The sequence below is a fragment of the Drosophila kikkawai genome, chromosome 3L (assembly GCF_030179895.1).
Source record: "Drosophila kikkawai strain 14028-0561.14 chromosome 3L, DkikHiC1v2, whole genome shotgun sequence".
In the NCBI taxonomy this organism is placed as follows: domain Eukaryota; kingdom Metazoa; phylum Arthropoda; class Insecta; order Diptera; family Drosophilidae; genus Drosophila; species Drosophila kikkawai.
Window position 1 is genome coordinate 24292687 of NC_091730.1, and position 12147 is coordinate 24304833.

The 12147-nt window shown below is 42.2% G+C and overlaps 2 protein-coding genes and 1 long non-coding RNA gene across 4 annotated transcripts; 2 read left to right on the top strand and 1 right to left on the bottom strand.

The window, feature by feature from the left end:
• Nucleotides 1–6577: 6577 nt before the first annotated feature.
• Cpr76Ba (Cuticular protein 76Ba) lies at nucleotides 6578–7411 on the bottom strand. Its single transcript, XM_017178963.3, has one exon. The coding sequence runs from the start codon at nucleotides 7322–7324 to the stop codon at nucleotides 6695–6697; it is 630 nt and encodes a 209-aa protein (XP_017034452.1). The 5' UTR covers nucleotides 7325–7411; the 3' UTR covers nucleotides 6578–6694.
• Nucleotides 7412–8827: 1416 nt separating this feature from the next.
• On the top strand, nucleotides 8828–9522 carry Cpr76Bb (Cuticular protein 76Bb). The gene has a single exon (XM_017178962.2). It carries the CDS (start codon nucleotides 8865–8867, stop codon nucleotides 9462–9464), a length of 600 nt encoding a protein of 199 aa, XP_017034451.1. The 5' UTR covers nucleotides 8828–8864; the 3' UTR covers nucleotides 9465–9522.
• Nucleotides 9523–11318: 1796 nt separating this feature from the next.
• On the top strand, nucleotides 11319–12002 carry LOC138928501 (uncharacterized). 2 transcript variants are annotated; one of them, XR_011444921.1, is made up of 3 exons: nucleotides 11319–11365; nucleotides 11420–11751; nucleotides 11818–12002. It is a non-coding gene; the product is annotated as an uncharacterized lncRNA (long non-coding RNA). The 2 variants fall into 2 exon arrangements; XR_011444922.1 differs by lacking the exon at nucleotides 11319–11365 and having other exon boundaries at nucleotides 11387–11464; nucleotides 11599–11751.
• The last annotated feature ends 145 nt before the right edge of the window (nucleotides 12003–12147 follow it).

The window sequence follows — 12147 nt, forward strand, 5'->3', positions numbered from 1 at the left end:
TCTACGCCAGCGGGAGGACGATTTGGACGCTACCAGACCCAGCAGCCTCGAAGATTTCGACGCGGCCGAGGTAGCCCGACTCAGCCTCGGCAACCCCTTTGCGTGTGTGCGGACCCGGAAGCCGAAGGTAGACTATAACTCTGGCCAGCTCTAGCCCGACCCCTGGGTGCTCGAATGGGAGAAGGACTGCCGAGCCAAGGCCCGCTCTGCACCAGGGCCGACCGAGGTACCGACTGCCGCCCCCGCAGACAAGGAGGAGGAGCGCGAGGAGTACCCAACGGCCGACAACGATTGGGTCCTGCCGCCCCAACATTGGCACATCCGGGTCCCGGGAGGACGCATCCCAAGCTCCGTAGTCGAGCTCGTACAGCCCCGAAAGCATAAATTCTGTGTCCGGTGCGCCCGCTTCGGGTGGAGCTGCCGCAGGAGGATCAAAAAAGCTGCTTCGGAGTGGCAATGTCTCGCCAATACTGTTTAAATTGTCCGGTGCTGGTGGCCCTAAGAGCTCGGCGAAAAAACAGAACAAAAAATTTAAAAGGTCACTACAAAGGACTGAGATGCGAAAAATTGGGAAAGAGGCACAAAAAGAATTGGAGAAACGAAATGTGCCATTGCCCATAAGCACATGCACATTCGCATGCATTTTTGCTTTTGCATTGAATAGGCATTAATGCAAAGCCAAAGCCTGATGAGGATCAAAAGAAGAGGAGGCGTGATGTTCCTATAGCAATTACTGTGGTAAGCCAATAAAGACGTGTGGAAACACAACAAATCTAATGGACCACTTAAAGCACGTTCATGCTGATCGGCTTAAAGTTGGGGGAAATGCACAGAAACCAAACATATTAGAAAAGTTTGCTGGAACATCGTTTTCCTTTTATGAAAATGACTCGAAACGAAAACGTCCCCTAATCAGTTTTATTTTAATTTGTTTTTCGTTTTCTTTTTTATTTAATAAGTAATTAATAAAATTTGACTTTTAATTTTTAAACATAACAAATTAAAATAAAGTTCAAATACACTAAAATAACAGCTATTTTTTTATTTTATTCCGTGAACATCGATGTTTCTCCACCTCTAGTTAGTGGACTTTCGTAAGATATACCGCAACTGCTACAAGTTCCACTCGCCTGGCACTTCCATCTATCGCAAGGCTGTCCAGTTGCAGAAGTTCTTTGATCGCACAATCGCCAAGCTACCCAAGGGACCACCAGTTCCATGCAGCAAAAAACACAAAAAGCTTGACAACAAGCCAGATGATCGTCCCAATCCCATGACCGAGGCCCAGGAGCAGGATGATGATGAGCAGAAAGAGACTCTAGCTAAAATTGACAAAAAAAAAAAGAGACTAGAAAAGCTTGATAAGCAAAAAGAGACTCTTGCTAAATTGGAGGAAATAAGGAAACAACTTCCAAAAAGTAATTTTAGGAGCGTGGTGACGCAAGCCCCGGTCACCCTTGACGTCTCGGACGCGGAGGGAGTCGTCATCGATTATCCGGCCGAGAAAGATGTCGGCCCCCCGAAAACCGAACCCCTGGCGTGTGCCCTACCCGAAGAGGTCGATTGGGTCTCCTTCAACGACGCCATGGACAACTGCGAGGAGATCCTGTCAGGGAGGAAGCCGGTGCCCGATCTGTACCGAGCGACCAGCCACGCCGGCGCAGCTGCGGCGGTGCCCAGCCGGGTGCCAGTCGCCCGTCGCCGAGTGACATTCGGGTCGGCCGTAGAGATCCCTATATCTGCACGCGGCAGCCCGAACGGAAGCGGCAGCAAGGACGTCAACTTGGCCGTAGGCCCCAGCAGCGAGGACGTCCAGCTGGCCACCGCAGGTCCCGATAACAGCAGCAACGACGACTTGGCCGCCGACAGTAGCGGAGAGGACGGCGCTTCGGCCACCACCGGCCCCGACAATAACAGCAGCCGCCGATCTACGCCAGCGGGAGGACGATTTGGACGCTACCAGACACAGCAGTCTCGAAGATTTCGACGCGGCCGAGATAGCCCGACTCAGCCTCGGCAACCCCTTTGCGTGTATGCGGAGCAGGAAGCCGAAGGTAGACTATAACTCGGGCCAACTCAAGCCCGACCCCTGGGTGCTCCAATGGGAGAAGGACTGCCGAGCCAAGGCCCGTCGAGAGCGAGCCCAGCCGAAGGCCCGCTCTGCACCAGGGCCGACCGAGGTAACGACTGCCGCCCCCGCAGCCAAGGAGGAGGAGCGCGAGGAGTACACAACGGCCGACAACGATTGGGTCCTGCCGCCCCAACATTGGCACATCCGGGTCCCGGGAGGACGCATCCCTCGCTCCGTAGTCGAGCTCGTGCAGCCACAGGAGGCCACGAACCGGCGGGTTAACCGCAAGTTCCTGTTCCAGGCGGGCGCCGAGGAGTTCCGGGTGCACTTCTCAAAGGCGAACCGGATCACAGTTTCGCAACGCACCCCGAAGTAAGGGGAGTTTTAAGTAAAAAAATCATACATTAGAAATATCAACTGTTTCTTAAACAGTGGCTTGAAGTATGAATTATTTCCATTACGAAAGATCGATGTTTCTCTAGTTAATCTGAAGAACAACAAAAGGCACTGCAAATAGCCACGATAGAGAAACTGCTGTCACAGGACAACAATGGCATCAATACTACGGACCCGGAAAAGGCCCGGCTGGATAAAACAGTGAGCACCAAAAAGAAGCGGCGTACCGAGGCGGCAATACTTGAGCATAACGCAAAAGTAATAAGCACCTCTGGTACAGCTGCCTCAAAAAAGTCATATGACAATTTACCTAGCTACAATTTAAAGAGCAGGCAAATTGAACCTAAAGCCTCCAAATCCAAGGGCAATGACGAGGATGACACTCCCAAACAGCCGAAACCAAGTAAAACTACTAGGCTTGGCACGAGAGTTACTACTAGGAAACTCAACTATGCTGAGGAAGTGGCACCACAGCAAAACGAGTTCCTGCTTGAGGATGTTGCCAGCTCAGATTTTAAGGACGACTCTGGCGTAACATGTGCACCCATAACACCCCAAACAATACTATATCCTATCAATAACACTAACAAACCCATCATCACAAGTATTAGAAACATCAAAGCAGCTGATAAACCAGTACAGCAAAACATCAACCCAATCAACATGCCTGACGAAAACGCAATGCCAACAAAGACTAATACGCAGCTTAACTCTCCAGACCTCATAGCACACCCACTCACATTCGCACTCCCAATGACTACATGGACATCCACACCATATGCCACTGAAGCTAACAACCAAACTCTATATCCCCCAAACAATCAATACAACCACTACACAATACCCAGACGAAAGCAATATGCAATCGCAAATAAAAGAATTAAAAGAATTAAAAGAAGAAATGAAAAAAGGGTTAGACGAAATCAAACAGCAAATCAAAATTAAAAATGACATATGTATGCAGCTTCTAAATAAATACGACACCATAATAGGTATCCTTCTTAAGAAGGATCAAGAACGTCAACAAGAAATACTCAGTGAACTATTAAATAAATAAACAAGCATCACATCATATCATACCAAATGTTAACCTTTAACTGTTAACCCAAATTTAACTAAATAATTACAAGCGCAAAGCATCATTGATGTAAAACTTTAATTAAACCCTTTAAGAATACTAAGGTACTTGATTAGTTTAATATATTTCCCAGGTAGCTTACGTTGCTCAAAGATTGGTCACACTCATCAATAAGAACTTTGTTGTTTATGTGCGTTTTCCCGCAAAACTTAAAATTTTTGGATACATATGCAAAGTAAGTGTCCCTTTCCAGCTTGATTCTTTCCCTTCATCTTCATGTACGATTTTACATTTCAGTGGTCATCAATTACTCCTCGCATTTTGTGTAAGTGTCCCTTTCGAGCTGCCATGCGATTCTTCATCTTCACGTACGATTTCTTATTTCAGTTTTGCTGCCTTCTTCTTATTCCTGCTTCCTGCTGTCTTCCGCTCCATAAGGTAATATGGAAACACGAAAAGAAGCTTAACTTCGGCACGCCGAAGTTTTTATACCCTTAATTTTATATTATGTTTATGTCTGGATTACAGTGATGTTGTTTTTTTTTTGTCATTACGACCATTTTTAATGAGCTGAAGATTTAAAATGTCCGAAAAGTAGTAGGTGCCGCTGCATTAGTAGTTTGGAAAACTATCCAGGATGACCAATCTTTCTACATTTTGCAACAGGTTAACCTTTTATATTGAAGGGAACATATTTGTCTCCATGATCCTGTAAAAAAAAATTAGGTTTGCAACTATACAGGATGCCATGTAGGGTCAAACGAAGACACGCCCAAATCTTCACGTTCAAACAAGCACCCACGAGCACAACGTGGATGCTGCTGCCTCTGTGCCCAAACTGTGTGATCTCCCAAGGCCGGGGCCCGTCTTATATAGGGCCCAGGCGATGCTAAGGTGACCGCCGCCTGGAAGGAATTTGCCACTTGGTGTGACCAGATCTTTTCGGGGCAGTGTGACCTTTGCGCACGATCATGGTGCGCGCGCGCATTCAATTCAAATATATTTCATCTTCATAATTTTCTATTGTTTCCAGTGTAATACCCATTCTGTATCCTAGGTATCTATTTGTGCGTGTCTGCGCGTCACCGCGTGAAATCGTTTTAAGCTCATCTCTAGCTAAACTTCTAAGTTTTTTCTCTACACCAAATGTGATTCTGATTCCTCGCCATGAACTCGTAACAGTTACTACCCCATGGACCTTCGCGTATTTACTACGTCCGTTTGCTGGGACGTTTCGCCTGCGAATCTATCTTCTGTTGGGAGAATGTGTACATCCGAATGCGACTCTTCTAAGTAGTCGCAAGCGGCTCATCTGAAGGAGTCCCAGAGGAGTTATTTGGAAGAGCCGCGGAAGAATCTTTTGGAAGAGTACTAAAGATTTTATTATTTAAGCACAATTAAGAAATTTTATTTGTATTATCATTTATACTAATATATGTATGAATATTTTAATTATGACCGCATTGATCGCAAGGCTCAACTGCTGGATGGGGCCAAGAGCGAGATCGAGAGCATTTCTATATTAAAGCCTAGTACTCTGACGAGAAAAAACCGCTGTATAAATTTAGACAGCGGCCAAACTCCATATAAAAAAAAACGGTGTCGGAAAAAAAAGAAGAAGAACTTTTAGACACCTCGTTTTTTTCGATACTCTGACGACGAAAATGAAGCCTGCGAAAATTGAATGGCGTTGCCAGATCAAGATAGTAAACAGCTGATATCGCGCTGTCTAAATAATTCATTTTATTTATTTAGACACCCCTAGGCTTAAACTTCTAAGTTTTTTCTCGACACTAATAGTATATTTAAATGTGATTCTGATTCTGATTCCTCGCCATGAACTCGCAACAGTTACTACCCCATGGGCCTTCGCGTATTTACTACGTCCGTTTGCTGGGACGTTTCGCCTGCGAATCTATCTTCTGTTGGGAGAATGTGTACATCCGAATGCGACTCTTCTAAGTAGTCGCAAGCGGCTCATCTGAAGGAGTCCCAGAGAATCTTTTGGAAGAGTACTAAAGATTTTATTATTTAAGCACAATTAAGAAATGTTATTTGTATTATCATTTATATTAATATATGTATGTATGAATATTTTAATTATGACCGCATTGATCGCAAGGCTCAACTGCTGGATGGGGCCAAGAGCGAGATCGAGAGCATTTCTATATTAAAGCCTAGTACTCTAACGAGAAAAATCCGCTGTCTAAATTAAAGCCTAGTACTCTGACGAGAAAAACCCGCTGTCTAAATTCGTTACCGAGCTAGTGTGACCAAAAAAATTAAGGAAAATCCTAAAATTCCATTAAAAAATTTACTTTTTATGGCGTTTAAGGATTTTCTTTGGTCACACTGGACAGCTGTTTGTAAACAAATATTCAAAAAAAATATTAAAAATATTAATAAATATGGCTTTAAAATGTCCTTTGTGGGTTAAATTCCATATTATAGGCTTCCCCTTGACAGCCCCTATCAATGCCACCTTTTTCCTTCAACTTTCCCTCCATTAGGGGTGTCTAAATAAATCAAAGGAATTATTTAGACAGCGCGATATCAGCTGTTTACTATCTTGATCTGGCAACGCCATTCAATTTTCGCAGGCTTCATTTTCGTCGTCAGAGTACCGAAAAAAACGACGTGTCTAAAAGTTCTTCTTCTTTTTTTTCGACACCGTTTTTTTTATATGGAGTTTGGCCGCTGTCTAAATTTATACAGCGGTTTTTTCTCGTCAGAGTACTAGGCTTAAATTTCAATTATATGAATACTAATTACTAATTAATACAAGCTTAATAAATATACATACAAAAAATTCTAGAATTTAAAGAAAATTAAATGAATTATTAACAGTGCTTATTCAAATGAATTCATCAGAACAAATCTAATATGATCTCATTGATTCCACGCCATTTAAAATTAGTCAAAAATTGCTCTTGTTCCCATGTTTTGCCGAATTCACGGAATGAATGCATCCACAAATTCCACTATTAAAAACACTCCTTCACATTTTATATTTCAATGCATTTTCTGCTCTTTGCTTCGCTTTATTTGCCTACAACTAATTCTCGTCTTTTTGTTTCTATTTACAAGTATCGAATCGATTGGAACATAAACATTGGCTCATCGTTGTACAGTCTGCTAAGTGATCTCCTTTACCACCACTTGCTGCTCGCATCCTGCCACTTGCTGCTGGTGTCCTGCTTCACATCCACGTAGCTGGTGGCGTGGCCATGTCCGTGCTCGAATCCATGCCCATGACCGTGCTGCTTGTGCTCGAAGTGATCAGCATGCCCGACATGCTTGACGGTGGCCTGGAATCCGTTGTGGGCGTCAGCGGTGTACTCAACGATCCTGGTGCGACCGTCGGCCTCTTTCATGGTGTAGCCACCCTTGACCTTGTCGCCGTCCCTGGTCTCCCACTGCTGCTTGATGTCGCCGGTTTTGGTGTCCTTTACGCCGTAGTCGAACTCGTACTTGGGGTGGTGTTTGGGCTCCTCGTGGTGGCTCCACTGATGGTGGTTGTCGTGCGCAGCAACTGGCGCCCAATGGTGCTGGGAGTGCTGGGTGTCGTGACTTGGTGCCCACTGGTGGGCCTTCGGAGCCTCCACCCACTGGTGGTTCTCTTGGTGATGGTCCTGCCACTTCTTGGGCGCCTCGTGGTGCGTCTGAATGCTGTAACCGATCCCGTGTCCATGTCCATGTTCGTAGTCACCATGCGGGATATAGCTGGCGGCGGCCACACCCAGGAGAGCGCAGCAAAGGATGGTCAGTTTGTGAGCCATTTTCGTTGTTTTCCGATCGACTTGCTTGGCCTAAATCGCAATGGGAACTGTGATAATCGCTAGACAATGTCTAACGCTTTTATACTTCAGCCCATTCTACGGATCGATTAATTACACTTTACTCTCGAGGCTAAATAGGCTAGAAAAAAGTAAGAGCCCCAAAAAAATATAAAAAGCGGGCATGAAAAAATACTTTGAATTTTTTCGCAAATTTTCATTTTTCCTCATTCGTATTCATAATCTTGGCGGGGCGATTGGCAAATTAAATGTGGCTCGAAAATCAAACTCGGAAAAAACAACAACTTGAATAAGCGGGGCGTGAACAGCGCCCAACTGGCAAAACAAAACAAAGTAAAAACGCAACACTTGTTGTTGCCTTTGGCGCTTAGAAATCAATCAACAAGTGTGGCCCGCTTTCAAATTACTTAGCCATAGCCGCCTCGGCTCGCTGCGTTTCTTCGATTCGCCTCCTCTGCTCCGCCGACTTCACTCCGAATGACCTTGAGCCGGCTGACACAGGGCGCGGCGTGGCGCTGGGCGGAACGTCCAATCGGTCGGTGCTTCGACCCAGGGGTCCGTTTTGGGGCAAGAAACGCTTCCGAAAGCTCAGTTTTCTAAATACTTCAAATTAACAAGGTGAGAGGTTTGGCTACAAAAAAGATGGACTATCTATTAGGAAATTCTTTAAATTAATTTATTTTATAACATTGCCGTTTTTATTCTAATTGTATTATGAGTCAATATATTATATATATATATAATACAACTCATTTTAACAGAGAAAGTCCTTTTATTTGATATAATAATGATATGAATAAAAGTAATAATCTACTGAGAAAAATTTACAAACAGAGATACAATTTTCCTAAAAGTTAAAAAGTATTGAATAATATTAAAGAAATCTTGAAGTAAAGAAGTAAGAAGTGAATTGAAATATTATTATATAATAGGAACTATGTATATTTAATACCATCCCAGACTTGTATCGATTATCCAAGAACCACAAAACATTTTGATTAATAATAAATGTACTGTACGTGTTAAATTAAAGTTCTTAGTGTGGAAAGTTCATTATTTTATAATTATTATTCATGTTTTTGTAACGGCCTTCCAGTTCAACTTGTAAAGTAATACACTTCCTTGTTGATTGGGTGCTTAGCCCTTTTGAGCAATCAAGTTCTTAGACCCAGACTCGCCCTTCTCTTGAACTCCACCAGTGCAGACGTATCGACGCTATAATGAACTTGTATGCACCGTTTCAGTTGTGTTATAATTAATTACTTTCAGCAGAATTAAATTGTAAACGAATTCGATTTTCTATAGAGCTCAATGGCCGAATACAATAATAATAATTATGAATTATTGGGGTAATTAACAAATCAGCTAGCACGAATGGTGAATGGTTTGGCCAAGAGAACGACTGCCCGATGGTTGATTGCCCCAGACTTTTGGACAGCTATAAAATGACTAAGTGAGCCCTCCTAGAACCAGCAGACTTAGTCAGAGTTTCGATCGGAGAACACCTATTGCAGTGGCCAAAATGAAATCGTTTTGCGGAGGTCTGTTATTCGTCGTGTTAGTGGGCGCCGGTGTGGCGGCCCCCCATGGAGGACATGCCACCAGCTACAGTTCGGTGGTCAAGCACGAAGAGCCCGTTCATAAGAGCCATGGATATGGATACGACCACGATGTGATCAGTACCTACGGTGGAATCTACGGACACGGTTATCCCAGCCAGGCGTATGCAGGATACGGCCATGGCTACGATAAACACGAGCCCCACCACTATCCCAAGTACCACTTTGACTACGGCGTCAAGGATGCCCATACCGGAGACCACAAGAGCCAGTGGGAGACCCGGGATGGCGACAAGGTCAAGGGCAGCTACTCCCTCAAGGAATCCGATGGCACCACTCGGGTGGTGGAGTACACTGCCGACGACCACAACGGCTTCAATGCTGTGGTGAAGAAGCTGGGACACGCCCACCATCCCCAGATCTACCACAAGAGCTACGGACATGGCGACGTCTACGGAGCCAACTACGGATACGGCCCCATCGATGTGGCACACTACGGAGGCTATGGACACGGCGGCCATGGGCATGCCAGCAGCTATGTGAGCGTTAAGCAACTGCACTGAATCAAGGACCTCTGACTGGACGAAGCGACATGGAACGAATACTTAAGGATGCAACATATTTACCTGACTAAAGCGAATATAGTATTTCACATATCTTAAATTGTATTTATATTAAAATACATAAGCATAACTTTATTCAAATTGAACCTCATGGTCACTGGAGGGGAACAGGTGAGGTGCAGGTGATGTTTCATTTGTGGTTGATGTATTAATTTACATACTTATTTATATAACAAACTTAAAGTATACCCATCATACCAGTCATAAGGCAATATATGGTATACTTTAGCTATCCAAAGCCAAAATTGACTTTGATTCATTCTATTTAGGAATGATCCCCAGTTCAAACATCTAGGGAATATTTTCTTTTCAAAAAAGTGTTTGCTTTTTCATTTAAGTAAAGTGGGTTTAATTTTTTATATTTATTTATAAAGAGCTATATGATATTTAATATGTTTGATGGTGTGGGGTTTGATAGGAACTCTATTAGGTTGGAATTCTTAAATATTTTGCCTCTGTGGTTCCTAAGAGAGTTACAGGTGGCCAGCAGGTGTTACAGTGAAATGTTGTCGTTGCAGAAAGGGCAGGTTGTTGATGCGGTTTGGTCGAGGCAGTGTTTGAGTGTGTCCAATAGGGAAATATCAATATATCGATATTTTTTGTCTTAAAAAAATATTATCACGATATTTTTTGGGCAAAAATAGGCGATAATGATATTTTTTTGAGATGATATTTCCGACAGTTTATGTTTGGTCAATCTTAAGCCAGAAAGTAAAAAAAGATGGATGTGCTTAAAATGAGTTCGGTAAAAGATTTCTAATATGGTTACTGCTAAAGGCATCCTAACAAAAGATACCCTTCTACAAGTATCAGCAAAGCGATTGAGTTAATGATTTGCTGCAGAATAACATACTGATGAAAGCTACTTTGCTTCATCCTCGTTTCAAAAAAAATGTACTTCGATATGCCTCTTCACGCAAAAAATGTCACCGATGAAATTATTAAGCAGATGGTTGAAAATAAACAAACATAAACACTGCCTTCTATCTGAACGAGAAATGGATTGCGGAGAAGAGGACATGGTCGTTTTGAGCATACAGGAAAGTTTTCTAGATCTGCAAAACAGAACTATAGAACTTCGAGACTCTGTAGTCAAGAGTTCCGAAAGAAAGGAAGCAGCTTTTCTTTAGTATGCCATTTTGTAGTTGGGGAAACAAATCCTATGGAATTCTGGATCTCACAAATGTCAACTATGCCCATGCTAGCGAAGGTGGCATTAAGTTGACTGATCACGCCTGGTAGTTCGGTTTCATCTGAACGGTTTGCTTCTGCCATAAAGTGTGTTGTTTGTGACTCCCGTAGTCGTATGACAGACCAGCATGTAACCGAACGAGTTTTTCTAAAATCATTAAAAATAGATTTGTATTAAATAAAACCACTCAATGGTCTGTACCATATCCTTCATAATGTTGTTATTATTTTTCTATACCAAGGATCGTAAATAAGAGTTGCTTGAGAGCGGGTATAATATTTGTTTTTTTAAGTTCGATGATTTATATTCACTTTTTATAATTAAAAACAGTTCTTATTTGCTGTTAAATTATTTACTTACATATTTAAAAATTGTGTTTATTAAATTCTCAGCTATGGACCGTAAACCCATAATTGACGAACTTGTTTCTTGCCAAGGCTGCGAGATGCTTGCATGTAAGTATACAACATTTTTGACCATATATTTCTTATTTAAACATTTTTTTAAACACTAAATTTCTAGTGCAACTTGAGGAATTAAAAAGCATGTATATTTTTTAGATACCTAAATATATATATGTACCACATATTAAATAAATATGTGTATATTATTTTAGAGAAAATGGAAACCAAGTTGGCTGAGATGGAAAGTAAGTATACAAGTATACAACCGTTTTCAGAACCTAATGAACTTTCCTGATCAGGAAACTCGACGTCTATGAATGCCAAAACAAGCGCACATTTAGAGGGTATTCAAAGAACTGGTGTGGCCCCAAAAGTGGAGTTTTCGTTAAACCGAGATAGAAATCCAGGAACTTGAAGAGAAGATTCGCCAATCTCCAGCCAAATATGTAATTTTTTGTTTCTTTTTTTAACTATTTAGATCGAGCTCTTTCGGAAAATGGTGAGTCCGGAAGAATTACATAAACATTTTGAGCGGTTCACCAGAGAGCTCATTATGAAGATGAACAGGATGCAGGAGGTGCCGGAAAAATTTGATTATTGGAATTTCGTTACTTAAACAACGCATTGTTTGGTACGTATTAAATGTCTTCACATAAGCACATTATTATTTATAACTGGGGAATTTGTTTATTTTTAGAAGCTTTTCGTATCGAAGGACGGAACTTTCAAGTCTACGTAAAAACAGTGCGCGAGGCCTTCAAAAAGGTTAAAAGCCGAGTATACACAGCCACATCAATATTTTCCTTGGTTTTCTAAGTTCTGATATAGTTTTACAGCAGATTACTTCATAGGAACGAACCATAAAATGCTGTAAAATCTCTATTATTAAAGAAAAAATGAACTAAAAAATCTAAATGCTACTGTGGTCATTAGTTTTCCAAAAGGTTTTAAAGCAATACACAGTAGCTTAAAGTATTTGATGTTTTTGGCTTCCTTTAAAACTCTAATAAAATTTTCCCAGGCTGCA

Coding starts and splice junctions, on each gene's coding strand:
- Cpr76Ba (XM_017178963.3), bottom strand. CDS start 7,324: ATGGCTCACAAACTGACCATCCTTTGCTGCGCTCTCCTGGGTGTGGCC.
- Cpr76Bb (XM_017178962.2), top strand. CDS start 8,865: ATGAAATCGTTTTGCGGAGGTCTGTTATTCGTCGTGTTAGTGGGCGCC.